General features: G+C 40.3%; 1 protein-coding gene across 2 annotated transcripts; it reads right to left on the bottom strand.

The window, feature by feature from the left end:
• Positions 1-220: 220 nt before the first annotated feature.
• On the bottom strand, positions 221-22,002 carry LOC145436594 (uncharacterized). 2 transcript variants are annotated; one of them, XM_080313975.1, is made up of 5 exons: positions 19,904-22,002; positions 19,775-19,837; positions 9,966-10,040; positions 5,600-5,844; positions 221-1,183 (listed from the first exon to the last, which is right to left on the bottom strand). In XM_080313975.1, the coding sequence occupies exons 1-5, from the start codon at positions 20,184-20,186 to the stop codon at positions 989-991; spliced, it is 861 nt and encodes a 286-aa protein (XP_080170101.1). In that variant the 5' UTR covers positions 20,187-22,002; the 3' UTR covers positions 221-988. The 2 variants fall into 2 exon arrangements, with proteins under 2 accessions (XP_080170101.1, XP_080170102.1); XM_080313976.1 differs by lacking the exon at positions 9,966-10,040 and having other exon boundaries at positions 19,904-22,001.
• Positions 22,003-27,911: the final 5,909 nt, after the last annotated feature.

Raw genomic sequence — 27,911 nt, 5'->3', positions numbered from 1 at the left:
TGGAGCTGCCACGCACGACGAAATATATGGAATTTACTTGACTTTTGTGAAAATAAAATAATCGCTGGTAATCCATGAAAATCTAAAGACTTTAAATTTTTCCGTTCCAGTCTCTCTCTTTCTTCCTCTCTCTCTCTCTCTTACTGCAGGAACATAATACTTCTGCTTGACAAACTGTAAATAGCAAAAAGTAAGCGAGTAGATCACAATATATTGCGAAGTATATATATTGTTACATATATTACGAAATAGAAGCAGCGTATACTAGATATACTGGATTATGTACCGCCAGTAGACCAAAACTACTTGGAGATTTCGAAAAAGTAGAAGTATACTTCGTTACTCACTACCGCTGATTGCTATGAATTTCCAATGTGAACATCACGCAATTGGGACATTTTGAAGATTCAAGTCATTTGTTAGACGTTGTGATGTATGGTCTCGTTATCATTTTATTTCATTTTACAAACAATCTGTTTCAAAGCGGTAAATATATTTCATGACTTTTTTCAGAAAACGCCAATGGTGGTCTGCTAATACAATCAAAAGTAAAGGACCTCTTTTTCTAGATTGAGACACACCATGTTCTGCAAGATGACGATACATTTCGTATTACTTCTAATTGACAACCGAAAGCCTAGTAAATAAATCACGAATTGTTACGAGGTTGAAGCAGAAGTAGCGAAAACTTAGATTGAATTGAGTAAGTACTGTATGTAGAGAAAAACTACTCGAGTACTTCGAAAAAGTATAAGTACTTCGTTACTGTCCGGTTCTGATTACTATGAATTTCAGAAGTAAACATGACGCAATTGGAACATTTTGAAGCTTCAAGTCATTTATTTGACGTTGTGACGCATACACTCCGAATTATGTTACTTTACGCATTGAGACCGCATTATTAATAAAACAGTATGTACATATTTCGATCAACTTTCCCCGTTCGACGTTTTCTCGGCGGCGTTTCTTCTGTAGTGGCGAAGCATGATCAGGTTTCTTTCTCGCAGATCACTCCTTGCCGTGCGATGGATTTTAGTTGATTATATAGTCCGACGTCGCCTGAACTACCGACATTTCTTACAAGCATGACCATGTACTTGTACGACGACAAAGGATATCTTGGATACCAGTGCAATTGATTAGAATGTATCTCCATGTCTGATCGGTACCGCAGAGTTGAAGTCTGTAAAAACATAAATACTCAGTACGATTTTTTCTGAAATGGCGATCGTACTTTGATGTCATTTCCAAGTGCTACAATCGGAGTCAGCATCACTAATTATTGCTGCATGTTTTGCCGAGCAGAGTACAGACCCTCTATGCAGCAGACACTTGCAACTTGATCAAGTCTAAAATCACATTGGAGTTGGTACGTTAACGTTGCTCCAACAAATAAAAAAAATGGTTAGTTTCACCATCAAATAATAATCAACAACAACAACCATTAGGACAGAGTCAGAGAAGCGTAGCTTGCTAAATAGTCGACCATATCGTTTTACGCAATCAATAACATGACACCGCCCTTCAGATGCTGTAAGTTACTTTTGTGAACGCGGTGCTCTGATTACTGAGCATTGTCTAATTATGACGCCAAGCTCAAGATATAAACATCCCAACCACTTACGAAGAGTGCGCTGTTACCAGCATTGACCTTACTTCAAATAAATGGAGGGACGTGTGTATGGACGCATGTCGCATTGACACCAACGACGATTAATATCGCAACCATAATTTCTGCTGATTTGAAATAGACTCAAAATCGGAACATTTGAGATGACCTGATTCGACTTGACTTAAAAATGGAACGGATCTGAAATGTCTCGAACGTAGCGGCTTGGTCTGAACACTGCATGACTGTATATAGTTCGAAATTTATGCAACTACCGCGTTTTTGTATTCCATTCCCAATCATACGCAGATGTACGAACTAGGAACATCATCGTTAGGGCAATTTATACCACTGAACTCTGATCGCTGGTGAATCGACTGAAAAAGGGTAATTTTCTCGACATGACTCGCAAACGACCCGTCTCCACCTATATTCGGGGGAGTTTACCTTTTTTAGTAAACTTTCGACGCAGATCCAGAACACGTTAGACGTGCATTTCGTGCAGATTAGCTGAACAAAGGCGTTCTAAAATTTTCGCCCCCGTCGGTATTTTTACCCCCTCTTCCTCAAAATCGTCCACTGGGGGGCAGTATCGCAAACGTTAGGAACTACTGTCGTAATCGATAACGATCACAAATATCCCACCAATCACCCCATACCTGCCTAAAATTGTCTAAATCGTACCTTGATGTCGATATTAAGTGCTGCAATACGAGGGTAAAACACCTACCGCAATATTATTGGTATGTGCTTCTACTAAAAAGAGTACCAACCACTTACGGAGGAGACACGTTCAACGAAACCAAGTCTTCGATTATTTTGACCGCCACATTTTGATACGTTACCAATTCTACAACGAATGAATAAAATGATAATTTTACCATAAGTACAGAACCTGAGAACAGTAGTTTTTTAACCAGTCGGTCATGCATATAGTATATTTACTACAATGGCCCTGATATCGCAATTCGAGGACAATTGAACAATTCTAGAGCTGGTATTAGGAAGAACTGTTATATATAGTCTCAATTATTAGACGGGGAGAGAGCCCATCGAACTTCAATCACGTCTGGATTTGATGGCGTTATTCGAAAAGATTGCTGTCAAATTCCATAATTGATACAAATATGGATTTTGACCACTCGGCAAATCGACGCTCATGGAGATGTAGGTCTTTAAAGTAATCCAATAGCATATTGTTACTTGCAATTTAGAAAATGATTATGTTATCAAATGCAGGATGATGTGCTAAAAGCGCCCCAATATATCTTATGGACAGTGGTGGTCAGTACTATTACTACTTTTTTGAAGTTCTGAAGTAGTTGTACTCTACTTCTACTACTTAATCAAGCAGAACTAATTTTTCGCTACTTCTACTTCTACTTCATAATATTTTATGATTCGCCCACTTACTTTCGAATTTTCGTCGTGCTTCGATCCAACTAGATATTGAGTGACAATTATGTTTTCACAGAACAGTTTGTCGGCATCATTCACGTAATAGGTTCCTTTCATACCGTATTATCGCCCATATGACACGTTTCGTCACAGTCAATATGGCTCAATAAATATTCGCAACTATATAATCGTAATCTAGCATTCAAGCCGCACGGCGAGTGTTTTAATAGGGAAAAGTGGTAGGCTACTTGACTATTTAGCATTGGACTGTTGAGCGTCAACCGTCGTTGAAACTGTATGGACAAAATGAATGTGGCATATTTCCCCTTTTAATTATTGTAGTTGTATTTCTTTTTTATGCAGGGTATCGTTACATAGAGATCATCGAATTAATTTGTAAATGGCATTTTGCGAGCTACCATGTTGCTGTTTCACGCAACAATCATCGCGCAAATCGATATTGAAGTTTCTGATGCAACTCCGTAGTGTTTTTCTCCTCCACTATTGGCCTTTTAATACGACGGAGGACACAATTCCGTGACATTATCTGAAATCGAGCTCTGGGGTAAACAAAAGTTAAGTGTCGCTTCTCCGGATCAAAACTGTTATTTGCATCCCACGATGCGGTCCGATTCTTATGTGTGGAGACTTTGTACGGAGCAGATCCGAACCCAAATTTTTATACCGTTCCAAGGTCTCAGTTTCCGGCTTTCGACAGCCCCCAAGAACGTTTTTACGACTGCTTCTCACAACTACTTACTTGAGTAGATTTATCTCCTTGAAATAGTTTTAGGGTGCTTCTACTTCTACTCGTACTTGGGTAGATTTCACCTTCGTCCGTCTGAGTAGCTTTTGTGACTGCTTTGACCAGCTCTGGTTATAGATGCCAACGAATGACGTTAACTACGCGATATCGACTTTGTAGGCAAATGCTTTGCAAATGCTATGCCAGTGGTCGGGAACCTATGGCTCGTGAGCCATGTATGACTCTTTCGGGTCTAAGATATCGCTCTTCGACCAATCTCTAATTTTGTGCCTAATTTATCAATCGCATCATTTTGTCAGTAAATCTTCATGGCGGCCCGGATAATTTTTCTCGTGGCAACGTAAACATTTCTTTGATATGATCATACAGTGGAGTAACCAGTGTTAGGGCTTCTTACCCCCCCTTTCAAAATCCTCAAATTCAAGTTGCTGTCGCACCAGCGACCAATACGCATATTCGATCTACCCGCCATCGCGCGCCTCGAAATTTTGGATTGCACGATTCCTTGATTGATACCTTGACATGGCGACGCTTGTAGGACAATGCAGTTTTTAAATGCATATAATCTTCCTGATTTACGCCGATAAATAAATTTCCTTGGAAGTGTCATTAACAATTATAAATACAAATCAAAAACAACGCCATAGCTAGCCAAGTTCTTGATTGGCAACGTAAGTGGCTTTCTAGAATCGCCGTAAAATGTATGTGTGTAGCTTTATGTTGAGCCGAATAATTCAGAAGTCGATCAATATTTATAATTTCGGTATCGACGAGACAATTTCATTTGAATAATATCAGTGATGATAAATTCTAAGGTATTTACGATGAGTTGCGCTATCACACGTGAGGCCCGGCCCGTCTATGCCTCATCTGTGCCTTGACATCCTTTCGCGCTTTATTTTCGAACACTAAATGTGAAAATTTCGTAATGTTGGGAATAGAAATGTTTAAATTCAAATCATTCATAAACATCGATAAAAATACCAATAATCATTGAATGTTTCACAATTTTCCCTCACTCATCCCTGACGAGATGTGAGGCACTGTTGCATTTGTCTTCCCTAACCCCATGTCACTGACGTATCACACCCTGCAATGGGAATATACTGTTGTGGTGACCATGTTTGGCTCATCAAACGAATACCATGGATTAGTGCTACAAATACGCCACGAAGTTTCAATTGTGACGTAGCAGTTGATTGGGAGTTACAATGGAAAAGATTGAGTCATTATGGCTGTTCGGTCGAAAAAGGTTCCAGACCACTGGGCTATGCGATTGCGTTTACCGGTTCTTATCGCGGTATGCACAATCGTGCCTTTTCCGAAATATTCTATGCAGAAAATTTGAATTTAGAAAGGTGAACAGTGTGAACTGGTGGAATCGGGCTAGCTATTGCAGTAAATTGATTTTTATGCTACCGGCATAATCCAATAAGCCACGTCATCTTCATAGAAATTTGTTTACTCCATAAACGGTTCACAGTACTTGCTAATAATTTACTTTTGTGAATGTGGAGCCCCGGTAACTATGAAACGCACAACTTAGACATCAAGCTCAGTTAATAAACATCTCCTAATCACGGCGTGTTCGCTGTTACCAGCGTTGAATTCACTTCAAATAAAAGTGGAAATTTATGCATGGACGGATCGACGCAATCGACAATTCAGATCGGAACGAAAATTTTTGCCGACTTAAAATCGACTTGAAATCGCACGATTGGAGATGACTTGATTTGGCTCGAGTTTAAAGTTGTAGATACTCCCGGCACAACCGTAGCAACTTGGTCCGAAAACTGCATGGCTTAGTAAGAAGTTTATACACGTACCGAGTGCTCATATTCCATTCCCAACCATACGTCGACGCGTGATCTACGGGCTGGCATCTTCGTGACAGCGAACTCGTACAACGTGCTTTGTTGAACTCGATCATGAATTTCAGCCAATAGAGCTCCGTGTTTTGCGCATTCCGCGACTGCTTGTTCATAATTCATGTCATTTTGTGATGATATAGAAGGAATAGTGAAACAGTGTCCGGAATGAAGCAGTCCTCCTCTTCTCCTGCAGTCCTCTTCTGCGATGAAGAGTAGGATCAAGCTATTGAATGACGACATCGTCACAAAGATCATTGGTACAATCGAGGGGATTGCATTTAGTAGCACAAATAACATATGTTACGTCACACTGAACCAAGCTCATTTTCTCGGAGACGATCCTTTCTATCCATTGAAATAATGTATATGAGTTTGTGCAGTCGTCAATCACAGTCACAGTCATGATAAGGAAACTTCCGAGAGTCGGGAGTAGCTGCTCGTCATACCGACAAACCTTTGCATTCCTTCCCGATATTATTAGTTACAAAGCGGATTGTATCAGGTTTTTTCATTGAACTGAGGTACGAAATATATTTGTCATTTTTCTGGTCAGTCGGTTCTCTTCGAAGCGCCCTATTTTCCTAAACATTATCTGATAAAACGAAAATTACGATGAATAAAAGAATGCTGAATGGTATTCAGAAGGCCGACTGTAGTATTGGGGAATGCGTTCTTTTTGGCGACGTCGGCATTTCTAGGGTCATAACGAAGTCGATTTCTCTCGTTCACCCAGTTCATGGTCATATAACCAATTGACTCCTAAAAGTCTAACTAATGACTAAAAAGAGGTCATAAATACCCGAGTGAACCCCACAATCATTGGTAAACCGTATGTGGATCAGAGTTGGATCAATTTCATTATTTCAGTTCAATTACAATTAAAATTACAATAACTTGCATGCATGTTTCAATTACATTACAATTATAATTACTCCTTGCATGTTTCAATTACATTACAATTACAATTACAATTGCTGCTGTTGAACATGTAATTGAATAATCATAAATTCAACCGTGCTCCCTGACAACCGTGGCGTCGTATTTAACAACAATTCAAGTCTAGTTCAGATTGTGTAGTAATAAATGCGTTTATGTGCGTACATATGCTATGTAAGATGTCATTGTGATGTAATATAAGCGTTTTTTGTATGCTCGGTAATTATGGCTCACGTAATTGGAAATGTAATATGTTATTTACCTAATTTCCTATGGGTTAGGATTAAGGATAGGGTGCAGTATGTCGTTGAACAAAGTATTATAATATATGCACGTGTTGGATTTGCGTATATAGTAGCCTATATAATTAAAGAAATAATATTATTTTTATGAGGGACATAGGAATTGGTATGAGGAGTAAAAACAAAACCGTGCTTTGTCAGATAAGACGTTATATAATATCCAGTGGTCTGGTTAGTTAGCTAGACGAAGTAACGATGCAGCATCGTGATCTGAAATCGTATTGTAGATTGCAAACCCACGGATAGATGCGCAAGATGTGAGTCACGGATGAATGCACCGACAAACGTACTGCAGAGACGACTAAAAGCAGCAAACTTTGTAGTCCTAGAGCTGGCGATCCAAGCGTCCAAATTTGATGCATCTGGTCTTTATCGTAAGCTATTGATGCACTAATTCCAAAAATACAAATTAAAATCTCGTCAGGGCAATGTAACTGCTCCAAAATAGCCGTTGAAGGCCGACTGTTCTGAAAAGTAAGAGCGCCACAGCAGCATGACCACACCAATGACCAATTACGCCCAGCAATTGTTCAGAACGATGCCGATTCTCAGACTTTCACGACTATTTTGGGATGGTACCATTGCCTGGAAATATACTTTTATTGCGGAATCAGTGCGACACTAGCTTTCGATTAGGACCATACATATCAAATTTCGACGCTTGGATCGCCAGCTACAGGACTATCACTTCTGCTGCTTTTAGCCGGCTCAGCAGCTCGCTTCTCGGCGTATTCAATCGTGAGTCACATGTTGCGAATCCACCCGTTGGTTAGTAATCTAAAAATTGTATACAATGGAAGACGAGGCCAGCACAACGGTAAAAAAAAAAATTCGCCCGCAAGGGCGCAGTCAAGGGCTTCCGCGAATGGATCCACCAAATTCCTTGTCGACATTTAAAGAGAATGCATTGTAAGTCAATTATTTCATGTTGTGCTTGTCAGGTCTCAATATAAATTTAATGTAATTGAAATTGTAATTGAGCAAAATTTTTGTCAAATTACAATTACAATTACACAAAATAAAAATGCTTCAATTACAATTACATTACAATTACATTGAAAAATGTAATAATTACATTCAGCTCAATTACAAATTACAATTGATCCAACTCTGATGTGGATGTGATCCTTTGATCCATTAAAGGTTGGATGCCCTCGTTTTAGAATTTCTACACGATCAATCCAACGACACGTCACATTGCAAATTCTCAAATTCTCATATCTAGGATCGTAACTGCCGCACCGAAGATGGGGTAGGGTAGGCTTACCATACGTCCTCTTTTAATAGGATTTGTCCTCTTTTTTTACTTTTTTGAAAGTGTCCTCGGAGGACGCCCTTTTGTCCTCTTTGTGAGATTTTGTCCTCTTTTTTGAAAATCTAAGTAAGATTTAGAGCAAATTGCAAGTGGTATGCCGCAAAGAGGCACAGAAGAGAAGCTCCGGCGGGTATTTCGGAGTGAAAAACGCTGATTTTAGCTCTGAGCGGAAAGATGACTTTTTTTTTCTATTCATCCACCTGGCAACGTGGAGAAATAAACGGTATTTTGAGCTCTGAGCGGAAGTGATGACTTTTTTTTTGTCAACCGACCACAAAGTGGGAAAAATTCACCAGTTTTTGAGAATTCTACTCCGGTTTTGCATCTTGCAAATTTCTGAAAAAGTGTCCTCTTTTTACATTTCCAATACATGGTAAGCCTAGGATAGGGATTATCGGAGATTTAAACTTGTTTTGTTTATTCGGATAAATTTTGCCTGATTGATTCTGGCTGCATTTATTATTTTGTTGCAACATATTATTCGCGCTTCCTGTGATCCCTCCCACGAAAACTATGGTAATTTTTGGTATGAGTTGTAACTATAGCAGGGTGTGAAAATAGAACGTGTTCCAACCCTTGTATTACGCAATTCTGTTCGCTGTCGCAGAATTGTTTGCAGGACTTCGTTTTTACCAAAGCTTTAGGTTGGACAAAGGGCGACAATGAGAGAGAGTGAGTTGGTGAGGTTAGGCCGCTTAAGATTGAAACTAGATCACAGAGACTAGCAATGTTATCGACAACTGTATGGTCACTTCAAATGATTGTTTTCGAAATCTGGTTGAAGAGCAACATAAGACTTTAAATTGCCCTGACTTAAGTCATAGCACCCTTTCGGGTGTGCAGGATGTACATTGTACAATGCTTGGTTTGCAACATTAATGATTTTTGATGAAGTCAAGAATTAACTGGTCTGTGATATGGCGAGAAGTGGCGAGCAGTTTCCTGCTTGGTTCTTTTCGGTAGCATCGGTAAAGGTTTTTTTGTGTGTTTTTTGGGGTATTCATGGTGTTTGTCGACTACTATGGTTATTTACACCAGGCCGATATTATCATTATTTTTCCGTAAGTGCCGACTTATAGCACGGCCCACCTTTAGGCTTTTGTAAGACACCACTGTCGCGGATGAGGTGGCGAGGAGGAGCCTAGGTAAACCTCCAACACTTAGGTGTCGCAATTCGGAAGTCGACCTCGGTCGGACTAGAACCCGCACCCATTGGTGTTGCAGCCGCGGATTATACCACTGCGCTATCTCGCCACATCGGTAAAGGTCGCAACCCCATTCCGCGATTGGAGAGTGATCTCGACGTTGCAAAACTTATTTCGGAAATTAAGATGAAGTAATTGAAGTTGCGGCGAATTTCAAATAATCCGACAATTTTACGTGTGGCATAGCTCCGTTTACAGAACTGTACAATCACGATTATCATGATATCGACATGTTTGTATTCACTGTTTAATTTTGATCGATTGGAAGTGGTTAATTTTCGATTCTATGATGTGATGTCACAGCAAATCTTCTGCAGCAACAAAAAATGAACCCTGTTGGACATATGGTTGCATGTCTTCGTGACATAATTGTTTTGTAAAGTGACTAGATGTGTAGTAGGCCTACACGCGACATCGACATATTTATCTGCCATTAATGCTGACACATTTTGCCAAAAGAATTTGGCATAATTACCGTGAGAGGTCGATTCCAATTATTATTCAGAATGGTTGATAAATATGGATACGGAAGCCAAAAGCGAAAGTTTGGTTCAGATTTTAACCTGCTGCTGCCGCCGCTGCTGCCTCTTCGTGTTTCCTTTTCATTTCGGTAAACATTGACTTCAATTCTTGCCATTCTAAATTCAAATTCATACTTTGGATATAAGTTGGAGGAAATGTGTGTCCACACCAGACATGGGGTGATTACTTCATGAATGTAATCGATTGCGATTACGATTACTCATGAATCACGCGATTACGATTACGATTACGATTACAGCAAAATCCGCGAGTAGTCGATTACGATTACGATTACTTTGGAAAAGTAATCATGATTACTCACGATTACATTCATTTTGCTTCTGAGAAGTTATCTTTGGAAGACAACAATGTGATGAAAAGGCCTCATGAGAGAAGGTCTTTATTTTTAAATGAGATATAATGACGTCATTTCCTGTGTATGACATAATATACCATGGCATGATTCACACAGAAATAGGCATTTCGGTGCCAGCCAATACCGCGCCGCAACACAACAAGACATGCTACATTGGCCGAAACATTGTGTATTTGTCCATTGTCCATAGCCGCGCTGGATGGTCGCGAAGAATATTCTTTTCAATCTCAGCCCCACAATACAAATGCCACCGGGGGCACTCACTGAGGAAAATGATGAACCACGTGCATAAATGACAATTTTTGGTGCGTCTCACAAAAGTTTTTCGTTTAGTTTTCTTTTCGTCCGCTACGTTTGGGCGACTCCAATATCTGATGACTATATAGCAGACAGGAGGTCACGAGTTAACACCATACAATAAAGTTATAGTCGTAAATTATGTGCCTAAATATTCGCGCCTGGCGCGACTTGACAGCAAATTCACAGCGGATCCATCGCATCAAATCGTGTTTTCCAGTTCTTGTGAAAAGCCTGGCCTTTAAGGGGGTTCTGGGGGACTTCGCCCGCCACAAGCTTTATTGATCGCCTTATGGGGAGCACAAGATCACCATTTGTGAGAATGGCGGTGGCGAAGTGCTGTTTCGGTACTGATTCTAGCTGAAATCCACGCTAACATGGTGCGTAAGGTGATGGCTAGTGGCATATCCGAATGATGAGTATAAAATTGCGAAGGAACAATTGTTGCCCGTTTTAAGTATAGGGCCGTATGAGAATATGATAAGGTAAACATCAACTTCTGACTGCAATCCACTTAATACATATAGGCTATTTCGATCTGCCGTTATACGAGTAACGGAAAATAACGGCTCGGTTATGATTTTTTTATCAGCAGCCTGGTTTTTAATGCTTCGATGTAGAAATTGTCATGTTTAATTTGACGGGTACAAAATTTCAAATCGTTGTCCATTGTATACGTAAATAGGCCTACCGCTCGCCAATCAGCTACGGTCAGATTGCGTTTACCTAAGCATAACAAAACATCTATACATTGTACAATGTAGCCTACAATTTGTACATATACGTTGCTATTCGAAACTAAACCAGGCCGTGTGGTGATTATTATCCTGCTGCGAGGTAGTGGCGTGTGCAGTGTAATGATCAGTGCAGTGACATAATCCACAGCGGGTGTTCTTACAATCACAGTACTACATTATTTACATCGAATATCTATTTACTACGTGCGGATAATTCGTTACGCAATCAAAAACCAAGCTAATACTTGTGACGTAATAATGATTATAGAGGCGTTTGAAAACCAGACATTTCTGCTATCTAAATCCTGTTTTCACACTCTTCCTTGCTCAATGCTCAATGCTCATGAATAGTTCAGTTCATGTCATGGGCATTGCACAAATGAAAAGTAATCGTTCTTTCACAAAGAAATCGATTAGATATGTGAAGTAGTCGATTACGATTACGATTACTTCGGATTTTTTTCGAATGTAATCGATTGCGATTACGATTACTTGGAAATGCTGTAATCGTCGTAATCGATTACGATTACTAATCACGATTACCCCATGTCTGGTCCACACATTAGGTAAGCAATGATTTCATTGAGTCAACAAGTTAGTAACTAAGGCAACGTAGTTTTATGAGACATCGGTTTTTATAATAAGGACAAATCTGATAACCCTGTCTTTATTTTCCTCATTTGTTTCAAGTAAACTAAATCATATCATTGCAAGTGCAAAATATCAAACCCAGCAAGGTCCACTTGTAGTCTTAGAAGAGCTGAACGGATGCCATGCAGCCAGGGCTTTGGAGCAGCCGTAAATTTAAACTGCTCTAGCTCCGGCTCCGGTGCTTTCTTCTATCATACATTAGCTCCGGCTCCAGCTCCGGAGCCGCATTATTACCACTGCTCCGGCTCCAGCTCCGGCTCTAAAATTATCGAATGGGCCTGTCTATATCAGGGGTGGCCAGCCCGCGGGCCAAATGTGGCCCGCAAGAGGGTTTTGCGTGGCCCGCGAGGTAATTTCCTATTATATTATCGAAAATGAATCGCTCAGATTGTGAACTTGCAATGCCAACCGAAAATTACAAGTCTGGCTGCGACACTTGGGATGTTGATGACTGAAATCAGTTCCGACGCATTGGCAGATCCCGGGCCCAGTCACATTTTCACTAAATCGTCGTATATTAAAATAAACTAAAAGGGTAGCGAAATTTTTCTTCACGCTTCGCGTGTTTAATTGTCACACGATTTCTTGCTTGGTAGCCTAGCCCCTACTGAAAATGAAAAAAAAAACGCCTAATTCACCCGATTGAGTCTAACTGTATTCGCAATTACGGGAGAAAGTCTTTTCGCGCTTGCGCTCGCATAAATATCGTCGACGGTGAAATGTAGGCAGAAAATGATTGTCGCATATTATCGGAGATCTTTGATATCGATGTGGCCTGACGCCGAATTGTCCTGTCCTTGCAAACCGAGCCTAGCGGGCGGTATACAGTAAACCCGCAATATACTCAAGTAATAATATTATTGACCTAGTTTATTTATAAACTTTGAAAATTTTACCCGCTTGGCGCGGCTAGTGGACCGCGCACTCGTTCGTCAATTGAATGTGCCCCTTTAGCCGAAAAGGTTGGCCATTCGTAGTCTATATAGATCACTAATCTACCCATAGGTTAGTTATGTACAGTAATCTAGAGCAGTGCTCTTCAACCTTTTTCGGCGTGGTACACTCTTTTAACGTTTGCTCAAAACTCGTACACCCCTGTTCATTAGGGGTCTTCAAAAATGACTTTTTTTCTCAAATCGTACTGGCTACTTGATAAAACTGTTAGGTTACCTAGCTTAAGCCCACACACCAAAATTGGTTCAATTCCAACCAGTAGCCGCATTGCTACGGGAGAAGAAAGTTTCTATTTATTATATAAAAATAAATAACGAAAAATTTGAAATTTTTCTGTTCACCCCATGAAAGTATTAGGTTGTCTATAAAACGATGTTCTTCAAATTTGGTTCAATTCCAACCAGTAGAAGCAGATTTATTGCCGTAAAAAAAAAAATTGGATTTGAATAAATTAATATTTGGTCAGAGTCTATTCGCAGCCAGTTAGGCCGCCCGCCACGCAAATTGGAATTTATTCCGTGTCAGCCGAAAAACAGCATGACATTACGAACGATAATCAACGTAAATGTAACAGTATTGGGGAGAGAGTAGGTAAAGCTACTGCTGCAGAAGCGGTAATTCAGAGCAGCGATGATAGCAGGCGCACCAGCCTACTGCGTAACAGGCCTGCCCCACACCACACACAGTCGATAGTAGCACATGGGTTGCAAGAGATGTCAGTAACTTCAGATCGTATGCCGCTATACTAGGTCTATTGTCGCGAATTTGCATCACTAATAACAAAATACTAAATTATAATTGTATGGCGAAATATCAGACATAAAATTGGCATTTTAAAACAAAAGGGTTTCGATTTCAACATGGAAGCTGTTTCGACCCTGGCTTGGCTACGTCACTTCATTTATGTGCATTGCGGTATTTGTTAACGTCGGGACCGATCCAAGAAGTCTGAGCTACCGCGGCGGTTTCCTCAAAAATCACTAAAAGACAAAGACTAGCTGAAGACATGTTTGTTCACAGCATACTTTCCAACACCAAACAGAAACATTGATCTATTGCCGACGGCTAAATGAATAGGAGAAATATTTGCCTATGACAGGGGTCTCCAACACGCGGCCCGCGGGCCGCATGCGGCCCGCGAGGTCCTATTTTGCGGCCCGCGACCTGATTTGAAAAAAATTCAGAAAAACGCTTAGTAAATCATATTGAAACGCTAAAATTGATTTCAGTTGAAACATAATGTTGTTGTTTTTCAAAGTGAGCCATTCTATGTGCCCACTATCACTATTACTCACTAGTTGATACGGCTTCGGCATGGTAATATCATTCCATGGATGAAGAATTTGCTGGTACGAATGGGCATATTGCCTTGACGTGCAATGGCCCACCACTGCCAAGACCGAGACGCCTGCAAAACGACTTCGGGCGCTCCAAAAGACCATGCTTTACGAGGAGATAGTTGTCTAGCAAGTAGGCCTACCGTGTATAGCTAACCCCAATATTGATTCTTCAATCCATGGCTGGCCAAACTGCAGCAGTAGAAGGAAAATTATGCGGCTGTCGACACTTGTAATAACAACCCTAAGTTTTCGCAGATACCCCCTGCATCAGCTGTATCTGGGAATCTGATCACATTGGCCGAGAAAGGATGAGTATTTTATAGTAATATGTGAAACTATACTAATATTTATTGACGAAATTCACTCATGAACATGAAAAATTTTTCGCGCTTTGCGCGACTACAGATTGGTTCTCTGTGACTCTTTACAACATAACTACTAACGATTTGGTGCGCATAGTAAGCCGATATGTGCATATAGATTAGTTCGGAGTGTACCGGCAATGGACATGGACATGATAACGTGGGTATTTGGCCCCAGCTAGTTTATCACGACTAACCACCGGTATGCGGCCGCAGGCTACATGAGTACGCGAAATGCGGCCGTGAATTACAAAAATGTTGGCCACCCCTGTTTTAGCGGCTAAAGACTGTTGTCATTGTCAGGTATCGTGTACAGCTCATAGTCCAAAATATAATGACATTGATGATCATGATACTTTTTGTTGTATTTGTGTTTGTTCAATAAAATATTAGTTATTTTGTGGTGACTATAACCGTCGCCTATGTTAGAAAGCACAGCGTTGTAATAACGTAGAGTTATCAGACGTGGTTGTTGAACTGCGTTGCCTACTTTTATATCGATATTGATGTCATGCGGCCCGCGGCCTCCAGGAATTTGGAAAAGTGGCCCGCGACCTATTTTGAGTTGGCGACCCCTGGCCTATGACATCACAATCATGTGGTGTACAGTATTACACTTGAGATAACATCGTACCATATTGCTCATTAACCTGTGCATCAACCTGAACTGACCCATAAATCTGCCTTTGTGATAGCTAGCCATCGGCTCATTGTAATACGGATCTGGTACACCCCTGTACACCCCATCCCAGTGGTACACCCTTTGCAAATTCTGGTACACCCTAGAGTGTACAATCCCGCTTGAAGAGCACTGATCTAGAGTCTGTCAGCCGTCAGTAACATCCTATGTAGCAACAAACACATAGGTGCCGCCGTGTTGGCTTGTGACGTCATAATGAATACTTGTCAATTGTCGATAACATAATAGTTGCACTAGAACGCACTTTACTCTATACCAGGGGTGTCAAACTCAAATTGCGTCGCGGGACGGATTCATGTCTTCAAATCGCTCGCGGGCCGGACGAGTCAACTGTTTACAAAATTTTACCTTGTGCTCTTGCTTTTGAATACCTCGAAAGCATATATAGATAATACACGGATCATAGGGTTTTTAAAGTAAGAAGTCGCAACATCATTGTTCGCGAACAATGCAATTGACAGAAATGCTATGACTGTCCGCTAGAACAATGGTGTTAACAACGATGTAACTTGCCATATTCTATGCTCCCTTTGATTTAGTCGTAATCTGGCGTTAGCCCTGCATATACGTTGTGAGGAATACAAGATATTTGATTGGAAACGCGAACGTTGAAATTTGGTTTATTATTATGAAACCGCGAGTCGCGTTTCTCTCATGTCTGGGGATGTAGTGGGTTGAAAGTAGAGCCCGACCGATATTGCATTTCTGAGCCGATACCGATAAGACCGATATCCAGTACCTCCACCGATAACCCCGATATATTCAGCCGATATTCAAAAGATATGGAATCTAGCTCAAGGCCCATATTTAACACCTCAGAGCATTTCTTTCAACAACTTTACAGCCATTGATATGCTTGAACATTAAATAAATGATCAAGGAGCTAAAAAAATGTATCGATAGCACCAATCCAGCAGTTGCGGATTACAGTTCACGAAGCACAATTTCTCGGCCCTTTCTCCAAGGAGTGAACTTCTGTGGTCTTCCATAGATGATGTATATAGTACTAAACACAGTGAGCAGTCTTTCACTTGGTAGCATAGTTAGTGGCACAGCAGGAAATCTTTCTTCATTTCGGTTCCACCGCTCCCTTGCAGGGGATCTTTCCTTCAATGGTTTAACCAAATATTGATATTGATATTCTTCTGACAATGCACCTGGATCCTTCAGCACATCATTAACAAATAGCTGATGAGAATGTGCAAAACAACTCAAATTGTCCACGCCTGCAACTGCTTCACCCATCCCCCATGGGCCTTTGACCAGCATTTCAACAATCAAATGATCAATATTTTACACTCTTTTGTCAGAATTGGCCAATGTCATCATGGAATCAAAAATTTTCGTATCAATTACTGGCTTTATTCCACGTTTGCTTGATTTTCTTGCCCTCTACGCTCGCATATTTCCTATCATGGTGGCCCCGCGGCCGCAGGCCTCAGTCAGACGACTTCACACATTACTTGTATAATTAGCTCTGTTGGTACCCAACCGGGAAATGTTTCGACGCGACGCTTTTCTCTATCATTACGAGGGTCAGTCCAGCATGATTGAAGTTCTCATTTCTCTTACTGATTGAAATCTTCTGCAGACAACTATCCATCCAGCTGCTCTCTGTCTTTGGTGATCGATTACTGCAGGGGGATTCACACGAAGTCAATGGGGCGTAACGGTGGTTAGTTATCTATAATATTCGGAAAGACACGCCGACTGCCCTGTATGCAGTATGCACTATATGCAGCTTGGCCATTTATTTTTATAATTGACCATCCTCACGTCTTTCACCGACTTCTCTTGACTCCCTGCCACCATGTTGTGACGTCACCAAAATGGCCGATATTTTTTACCTTCAATGGCCGATACCGATATTTCTCTCCAAGCATGATATCGACTCGATATTATCGGCGAGCCGATAATCGGCCGGGCTCTTTTTGAAAGTGACACAGCAGTGCGATCATAGATATTCTAATTATATATTTGTGGTCTAACATATTTTCCATGTAAACTGCCTATGACAGTTCCGCATTGGCGTTTTTCCTTCTGTGAATAACTACTTTTAGGTCTATATTTGTATAAAACTCTTAACTTAGTGTGCACTTTTTCCCTTTTTGAAATTGGATATTTATTTCACCGACTTGTTACTAGCCTATAGAGATAACTAAACTGAAACCACAGCGTCGTAGTCGAGTAGTTATTATGGGACCTACGAACTTGGTAGTATTTCCTGCAAAAATCTCAACATTTTTTACCAATGTGCTGGAAAATATAAGAATTTTTCACTCTACTCAGAATTGCTTCGCGGGCCGGATGAAATCGTCTGGCGGGCCGGATGCGGCTCGCGGGCCGTATGTTTGACACCCCTGCGCTATACCATTGCTGCGCACAGGCCTGCTGTTCAATTATGATAAATCAGCAGATGTGGTGCTGCATATATAATAGCATCTTATGAAATACGTCGGATCCGGAGCTACTCCTCAAATAAAGGACTCCAGCTCCGGCTCCGGCCGAATTTTATGTAGATCTCCGGCTCCGGCGAAAATGCCCGATTCCGGGGCTCCGGCTCCGGCTCCAAAGCCCTGCATGAAGGAAAATAATCAAAGTCTCGAAATTATGTTCGGAATCAGCATGCCATAGTGCTAGAAGATGTTTAAATAACGACAAATAAGGAGCAAGCAATCCATGAATCTTGATTTTCCATATGATCCCAGTGTTGGGATCAAGTCACTACTTTCGAGTCACGAGTCATCTCGAGTCATTGCAGATTTTGACTCGAGTCAAGTCAAGTCAATCGATTTTCAAAGGTGACTCGAGTCAAGTCAAGTCACTAGTTTTTTGGAGGTGACTCGAGTCAAGTTGCGTCAAGTCAAGTCAAGTCACGAGTCAAGTCACAATTCAAGTATGAGTGATGATTCGAAGTCATTCATTTTGCTAACTGTGTGAAAGACGGATTAATTAATGATTTATCCTGATCAAATAACAAATATCTAGTTAAATATACATGCAAAAAGACTCTGTATCCGTCAGGCACAAGTAGAACTTCTAATAAAATATGTGAGTAACTGTACACTGTACACTGTACAGCTACATACTACAGTCAGTTCTTATCAGCCAAAATATAGGACCTAATACGAATCTTCGAGAAGTTGAAACAAATTGATACGGTACAATAGCCTACACTACCCATCTACACGTCCGTGAAAATATAAACGCACACAATACATTCGTTCGATTTAAATCATACAAGAGGATTGGTAAATCTGAGCAATGGGCAACGTAAGCATTGAGCAGTCTAAGAAACAGAGACACATTGCTATTTAGATTAATTTTCTACTTTGCCGTCAATTTATTTGTGATGTAACAATGGAGGAATCTTGTCATGTACAATCAGTGAATGACTGGTTGTTCTCACAAGTGACACCGGCGTATCTCGAACAATCCGAACAGACACAAGATATAGTGATTTATTCGACACCGATTACTTAATGACTTGAAATTGACTCGTAAATTTTGCTCCGAGTCACGAGTCAATGCACATTTTTGAAGCTCCGAGTCAAGTCAAGTCAAGTCATTTTTCCAGAGTGACTCGAGTCAAGTCAAGTCATACGAAAAAGTTGACTCGAGTCTGACTCGAGTCAAGTCATGACTTGAGTCATCCCAACACTGTATGATCCACGAGAAGGCAGATCACGAATTGGACGAATATTGACATCAACACAGAATAGTCGAATATCTACTACTTTACCAAATTGATTGCAGTCATCGTCCTGAGATTAAAGTAGTACCCAGTGGCGTATCCAGCCGAGATCAAAGAAGGGGTTTCACCTTGAGTAATATATTTTGTGTTCGTGACGTCACAGATACGTCGTGATGAGTGTTACAACTATTTCTCATGGTTTGTTGTATCACGACGCAGTATACATTAACACATCGGAGATGTAGTTAACCATGGCATAACAGCGGGTGATCGCGATCGCCACAGATGGGCATGAATGTGTGCTTTTCAAAAGCCTTACTTGCCGTACGGCAGATCGTGTAGTACGCGAGAAGATAATCAGACCTTAATCGCTAGCACACAAGTCAGTAAATCACTACGGAGTACACACTGGGATAATAACTTCAGCGACTGAGAAACTTGTCAGCTGATATCATTAGTAGGAGGGCCAGAGAAAAATCGAGGGAAGAACGTGGAGAACGTCAGCAACTGCAACAGCTGAAATGTTGCTGAACAAGCGAGGAATGCGTAGGGAATTAGCGAAATATAATGACTTATTTTTTACGGAAATCGTATACAAACAAAATAAACTCCGGGGGTTGGAAGAGGTGATAACCTCCTTCGTTATATTATTTCCATGATATTGAAACTATTTTAAATATTTCATATTCGTCCATATATCTTCCTGAAATATGAATTGCAATACAAAGTAAATGCACACCTGGTAACAGAGTTGATAGATTTCTTTTTAGTTCGGAAATGGCTGAATTCATTACACTCCAGGCTGTGAAGTAAATAAGGAACTATAGTGGTCATGTTTTAGTTTGAAATACTTTCATGACAGACTTACAATTCGTTATTTTCTCTTCTATGACGGCATCAACTCGATCGTAGTCCACCCTACCTGGACTACCTTGAGTCCCGGGTAATCCCCGAATTCCGCGTTCGCCTTTTGAACCCATTTTGCCTGGAGGGCCTTGGATTCCTCTGTGACGTGGTCGGGTTTCAGCTAGTGCATCATCAGTAAAAACATCCTCGATGTTTTTGCAAACCAAATGTTGTTGGCCACTCGACGACACGCACCAGAACAATGCGAGAACAAGAATCAACATCGAGTTGGATTTCGACCTCATGCAACAATGACTCAAAATGATCTGGAAAACAAAAATGGTTCAAATCACGGATCTGCAATGCATGCCATGCGAAACAGTTATTACCAGGGAGTGTAGTTAGCCTATACCAGGAGGGGCAAACTGCAGCTCGCGAGCCGCAAGTTGGTCTTTCAACCTTTTAATTGCGGCTCTTTGATTGTACATACTTTTCGGCTCTTTGATTGCACATACGTTTCGCGATTTTGCAAGGGAGGTTTAGCCTGATTTTACAGTGATGCATTTTATCGCGTATTAACAATATGCGTATTGATTTGGTGTTGTTTCTTTCCTTATATTTTACGCAAGACTTACAAAATTTAAGGGAAGGTTGCATTACCAGGGTAATAATTTGCAATTGAACTGGCGAATCGAGTTCACATAAACGTTTCACCCGCAACAATGGATGTCTGATCATCAATCAATAATAAATAATTGTGTTCAACAACGAACTTGATAATTAATTACTCCAGCGCAGGTCACAATCATTTCCGGACGAGCAATGGTGAATACGGCGCTTCCATTTGTATTGTAAACGCTCGCAATAACTGCAGAGTTTGGCCAAACAAATGTCGTCTTCTCTAAATTCTCATCAGTACTTGAAGGAATTGCTCCGCACTGCTTAGACGTCATATCAGTCTGATTTCAACACCTTGCTGCCCAGGTGGAGACGCGCCGTATCACCACACAATAACAAACTTCAATATCATGAATCGGTATATATGCCGCAAAAACATCAAGTACAAAAATATACAACGTCGTAGGTCCTATATTGCTGTCCTATCCTACAAACTTCATTCGATAGCCTGCATTTCATTGTGACGTAATGACTTTGCATTTTTGATTTTTTGTGTTATGGCTCTTTTAAAGTTAAGATTTTTTATACGCGGCTCGCGCATGAAGCAGGTCCGCTCAACCCTGGCGTATACGTTAAGTATTAAAACAGAGTTCGAGTCAACAAAAGGAGTTCTTGTACCACATAAAAATTGTAGATTGAACGATCTGTTTTTCATGCTGGTGACGTCATATTTGTGATACGATTGTGGATATACAATGTTCTTTCCAATTCTCTACTAGTTGCTGACGATTACCCTTGACGAGTGTCAGCCGAAAATATTCGGACTTATTTCAATATGAATATTGATATTGAAATCTGAATTCGAATTGTATATTGAAGTTCTGTACCTCCAAGAAGCTCTTCAAGTAACTAAGTATTATTTAGGAGCAGTTATAGAAACGCTGTCGTGGGCCGTCAACACCTGGAAATTGACATATGCGGTCGGCGCAGAGGGCTGGGTGTGTGTTGCTATAAATTCCGTTTTCAACAGCATGATAATTGGACAGCATCATGTAACAGAAATGATAGCTTAGGTATAAAACAGTATGTCTTAACCTTTTTACCCCAATACCTCTTTCAGGAAATATGACGGTATGGTGCCCTCTGTATCACAAGACCAGTAATTATATTAGGACAGTGTGCGACAAATTGTATCGGATACTCCAATACTGCTTGATACGACTAGAAGGCAAATGAAGATAGGGTGGGTCGTTTTGTTAGCCTGCATCTACTGTGATGAAACTGCCACATGGGCGACTGACTATATATGCGGCCTGAAAGTGCTTGCATGGACCACGCAGATGATGGATATATGATATTTAGCGATACTTTTGTGCAAATATATTGGTCTCTCTCTCTTTCCTTTATTTGAAGCAGGGTTGGGATCGAGTCACTACCTTCGAGTCACGAGTCATCTCGAGTAATGGCACATTTTGACTCGAGTCGAGTCGAGTCGAGTCGAGTCGAGTCGAGTCGAGTCCCCCAGGGGGCCCTGATATTTTTAAGGGGTCGGAAACGCTCAGGGGGAGATATGGGGGGATGCTGAGAACAGGGGCGATATGGGGGGGGGGGGGGCGCTGAAGAAAATAGCTTCGCAGTAGATGATGTAGTAGTAGGATATATCCTTAATGAGTATTCAGAGCAAATGAACATTCCACAAAACATTTTAAATCCCGGAATTTTTGGTCGCGCTACGCGTAGACGTTTGCAGCATATGTTTTCATAAATATAGTGGGTTAATATAATTCATGTAAACTGAATTGCGCGTACTTTTATATCGCCAATTTCCCGTTAAGACACTGTCGTCACGCTTGCTAGGGTTATTTTCAACAAAATATTTCGAACTAGATATTATATCCTACAGCGCACAGCGTGTGGAAATCGAAGAAGGATGTTCTGTATATCACTTTTGAGAGTAGTATAGGCAGGCGCGTATCCAGAGCGTGAAAAAAGGGTTAATGGGTAAGCGTAGGCTATATTTCCTGGTAAGTCCTCGTCGAAATTGTGGCCAAAGGGACGGAAGATATTGATTTCATGGGAGTATTATATCCTTTGATCGCCCCAGTTGATACATTTAGCGACGTATAACGTCAATATGTACTTCAGAATTGTTGCATTATGTGGCCCGAGTCGTCGCTAGGTATCATGTACATTAATATAGGATATCACTTCATTGAAAGATGGGGTTGAAATTAGCAATATGACGTCACGTGACGTCATGAGGTTCACGTTCGCATTCACACAGAACCTTTCAAAAAGAATCGTGTTCACACGAACCTGAACCTTTCAGAGCTTCACACCATCCCTAAGTGAGAACACCTTGTATAGGCCTACATAAAATATGTTTTGAAGCTTTGTGCACGAAATGAATAACTAAATATACTTGTATTTGAGAGCTATTTCTTCATCGTATCATAAAGGATGGTGCGATCTAGTGTTGCGGTCCACAACCTCACATGAACGTTAAATAATAAATGTTGCTTTGTTCGGAATATCTTCATGTTAAAACTGATAACTGGGTACAGTACTCAATTCAATGTGAGCAGATATATGCATCTCATTCTCATTTGACTTACTTAGTTACACGAAACACTAAAACAACATCCAATACCATTAATTTTCCCGTATTGCCAATCGCAGATGTGAATTCGGGTAGCAAACTATTTTCTGTTTGGAACATTGCTACGATTATGTCCTATAATTTAAAAATGCTAAAGAGAAATAAAGACACTGGCTTTGTCGATCAAATTAGTCCTCGACTTCTTGACATCTGTTATTTTAAAGACTTTAACACATCACAGAGTAAATATTTGCTGAAATTTGCTCAGGATGGTGACAACGCGACAAATTGAGGCGGAGATATTACGTCAAGAATGTCTTGCAATGCTTATAACTGCACGACGACTTCTGTATGATTTAAACATGTATGTTTTGAATTGAGTTTTATATCAAATGTAACCCTAATCATACGTTACAAGTAGGGCCGGAGAAAATTGAGTACCTAAGTGATTCAATTCTGAATCACGTATTACGCATCGAGTCGAGTATTCGAGTATCACTCATTATGACGTCACAACAGAATGCACTATGTCAATGTTCAAATATGTACCTTTCATGCCACCACAAAGAACATAATGCCTGTTATCCGTCACAATAAAGTTACTTTGGTTTTTTTTTCGAGCATACCGATTTCATTGCACTTCTTGACAATGCTGTTGGATGATCATGACTTCGGAAATATGTTCTTTCCAGTAACGTTCGTAGCTTTGGACTATGTCTCGAATGCTGCGACACAGCCAATCAAGGTTTTATAAAACTTCCTCTGTGGAATATAGTATCAAAACTATAATTGTCGTTAGTAAATTACCTTTTAGTTGCGAGGAGCGTATAACTTCAGTACTCGAAAAAATGGTATTTCACTACTCGACTCGAATTATTAAAATTAATACTCGATTCAGATTCGAGTACTCGAATCATTGTGTCAGCCCTAGTTACAAGGATAGTTTTCAGCTGATAAGACAAGGACGATAGTTGCCTAGGCTTACCATACGTCCTCTTTTAAGAGGATTTGTCCTCTTTTTTGACTTTTTTGAAAGTGTCCTCGGAGGACGCCCTTTTGTCCTCTTTTTTGAGTTTTTGTCCTCTTTTTTGAAAATTTAGGTCAGATATAGAGCAAATTGCAGGTGATATGCCGCAAATTAGCACAGAAGTGACGCTGCGGCGGATATTTCGTAGTGAAAAACGGTGAATTTAGCTCTGAGCGAAAAGATGACTTTTTTTTTTTTTTTATTCATCCACCTGGCAATGTGGAGTGAAAAACGGTATTTTGAGCTCTGAGCGGAAGTGAATACCATTTTTTTTTAGTCAACCGATCACAAAGTGGGAAAATTGACCGGTTTTTGAGAATTCTACTCCGGTTTTGCATCTTGCAAATTTCTGAAAAAGTGTCCTCTTTTTACATGTTCAAAATATGGTAAGCCTATAGTTGCCTATATCTTGCTTCGAAAATGCGCAATGGCGTAGGCGGAAGATAAGCAGCAACATTTCAACTATCACTTGAATACCTCAGTCCTTTCAAGAATTGGCACGCATTATAGCCGCAAGATCGCAGCTCTGTTATGTGAAAATGTAATCCAACTGCGGCGCCTAATATAGCTAGACAGCAAGGGTATCGCGTGACGATCATGTGTGTCGGCTCAGTGAGTAGGGATGTTTTAAGTAAAAATATATTTGCCGGAATATAAGGGGAATAAATAGAACTACCGGTGTTCCATCAATCATACTCAGAAACTTTATCGCGAATGTCAGGTTGGCTCATTGATCTTTGAATTAGCATCACAGCTTCACAGGAATGTTATCATAAGCTAGGTGCAGAAAACAATGAGTCTTATTCATCTCGCGGTTGAAACACCTGCATGAAAGAAAATATGCGACCACATTGAGTTTCAAGGGTGTTGTTGTGCGTGAATTCTCACGATATCGTTGTTGTGATGGTTCATAAACCATACCCAAATGGCCCTATGGAACTGATCTTTGTCAAACACGTAACAAAGAACAAGCAATAAAACCGACGTAATGCCTTGCAGATGCTTTATATATTATTACGGTTACCATATTTTGAGATCCGAGACACTTTTCACAGGCTGCAAAACTTACCATAGCGGACGAGAAAATGGGCTATTTTAATTTTCATAAAGCTAGTTACGTTCGGTTGACTAAAAAAAGGCCCGACTTGACTCCTGAAATACCCGATTTTACATTATTCGCGGCGTTGACTGATCTAGTAATTTTTCCAATTCGACTCATGAAAAAATAATATGTGGTCTTTGGGGCATTTTAGGATGAAAAGGGGGATAAATTGCCAAAAAGAAGAACACTTGGCCAAAGTGAGGACATTTCTTGAAAAAGGAGGTCGAATCCCACTAAAGGGGGAAGTATGGTAACCCTATATCAGGGGTGTGCAAAATTTTTGCTATAGTCACTGCCGCATTTCGATTACTTATGTAGCCTACGGCTGCATTCCAGTGCATAAGCCGTATTGAACCCACTAGGCGCCAAATACCGTTGTTAAACTGCCCATGTCAATTTCCGGTGATGTACGGACTAATCTACTTTCTCACATCGGATTACTATACGCACCGAAATCGCGAGTGGCCATGTCTTGAATAATTACTGGGATACGTGATGGTCCCACGAATCGCGTATAATTAATTAATAAATTATATAATTAATAAATAATATAATGGTATAATATTACCATCAAATATTTATTCTTTATCAGCCCATTTGGTAAGATTCAACGGTGGAGATGATGGAGGCAGCGTCTTCAAAAATTTTGGGCAAGTTACACATGAGGATGCATCTTCGGGTGGACCAATTGTTATTGATCACTTTTTGCATGCTGGTATTTCTTGATCTCCCACCAGTACTGTCGGTAGGCTATGGTGCAGTGGTTCCCAACCGAGGTTACACAGAGCAATTTCAGGATTTCCGCGAAACCTCAAAATTTGAAAAATGTGCGATAACCTAATTTCTGTTATTTTGATTAGAGAATTCGCGAAGCAGTTTCGCTTCATAATTGCTAAAACTCAAGGACTCACATAAACAGAATGGCAGTCTGAGATGAAATTGCCTACTGTGTAAACTCATTTTAATTGTCAAATTTCCAATAGCCTACTGATACAAACAAATTGTTGTTAAGAGATGTTTTTCTTTCAGTTGTAAAATCTGAAGAGCTTCGTGGAGGTACACAGCTTCAGTATACAATTGAGTAGTATATTCATATTGAAATGAACCCCGAATATTTTCGGCTGACACTCGTCAGGGGTAAAAAATGTTTGTTTTGAATTGATTTTTGTTTTAAATGCAACGGTAAGTATGATGGTAATTTCAAGAAAGGTCATTTGGATTCTGTTTATCACTAGTCTACAGTTAATATTTGCATAGGACAGATGATGGTTGCACGATAACACTGGTCTACAAATTTGAAAAAAAAATTAGCGCATAAAACTTGACTATAGTAACACCACGCATGGGTAGAATCTTCGAACAAATATACTCAGTTATCGTGATTCAGAGGCTATTTTACGTGTTTCTCATGACAATTTAACTAATGATGGTGGTGCAATATATTATCCCTGAACTACTTTCCACTTTATAAAAACCAAATTGCATGAGTAATTAGTTCCTCCCGAATACTGTTCAGGTAGATGCTGAAGTAGTTGTAAAACATTTCCACTTCAGTAAGTAGGCTACTGCAAGTAGCCAAAATTTACTTGAATACCCCGAAAAAGTAGAAATATTCAACATATATGATATTTCAAAAACGTGACGTGATGGAACAAAAATAACGTCAGATCCGTATTCAGTGCCACTAAATTATGTACAATTGACCAAAAGAAGTCCTGGCGCGAAAATCGTGTAGACCTGTGTAATAGAGTTAAATTTCAACTAAAACTTGGGGGGTCCGCGCAGCTAAAAAGTGTGAGAACCACTGCCTTAGTGGAAACATATTGGAATTGCGTAACGCACCAGAAACAAATTTCTTTTGTGAGAAGCACACGATTTCAAGTTGGTATTTCTATATGAGACGCATCATTGTCCTCTGCTCTGCGCATCTGTACTGTGGGGTTCGGATTGCAAAGGGATTGCAGTATATAGCATTTAATTGCGCAAAGCAAGAAGAAAATTTCAAGATCAGATAAAATATTTCAGAAATTCAGGAGTCAATTCGTAAATCGAATTTGTCTGTCGACGGCAACCAACACATACTAATTAAATTACGTGTCACGGCCGCAGGTTGCCCACCCCTGCCCTATGTGATATACTTGTATGTTGCGGTCGCTGAACTGCCTTTATGATTCTATGTAAGGTGTCTTCCCTTCAATAGACAACGCCGCAAAGTCCCATAATTTTCCCGATGTAAATATACGCGACCTTGAAGTACGGTAGTACCAGTATATTGCTTGAAGTTCCAATTGATCGAATTTCTTTATATCCAAATATAATGCGACAAAGCAGTAGCACGACAAGATATTGTCCCAACAAGATCGGTAGATACAGGGGGGGGGGGAACGTTCGTTGGGCCGATTAATATCGACAAACGGTACCCTTATCACAGCTATATCAAGAATATTCTGTTTAGACCATACCAGGAATGAAGTAGGCCGATCATGTGTCCACGCACACCATCCATTTCCCGAAACATTTCTATTCTTAAAATGGTTGCACAATATTCATTCGGCATATGACTGTATGTAATTTTACACGAAGCTTCACTTCCTTGTTACTGCCTTGTTACTGTATACCAAGAATAAAATGAAAATTTATATTCAAAAGTAGTCCACGCGTTGGAGTTTCAGCTGCGTTGGCAG

This window comes from Botryllus schlosseri, chromosome 3, assembly GCF_051294905.1.
Source record: "Botryllus schlosseri isolate E-star chromosome 3, Bs_hap1, whole genome shotgun sequence".
Taxonomy (NCBI): Eukaryota; Metazoa; Chordata; class Ascidiacea; order Stolidobranchia; family Styelidae; genus Botryllus; species Botryllus schlosseri.
This window is presented reverse-complemented; position numbering and strand designations above follow the sequence as displayed.

What these genes read in the sequence shown, in the direction of transcription:
- LOC145436594 (XM_080313975.1), bottom strand. Translation starts at nt 20,186, where the DNA reads ATGAGGTCGAAATCCAACTCGATGTTGATTCTTGTTCTCGCATTGTTC. An exon ending in AGAAGAGAAAATAACGAATT is followed by an intron (nt 19,838 to 19,903) that starts GTAAGTCTGTCA and finishes TTTACTTCACAG; the next exon opens with CCTGGAGTGTAATGAATTCA. An exon ending in TCTATCAACTCTGTTACCAG is followed by an intron (nt 10,041 to 19,774) that starts GTGTGCATTTAC and finishes ATTTGAATTTAG; the next exon opens with AATGGCAAGAATTGAAGTCA.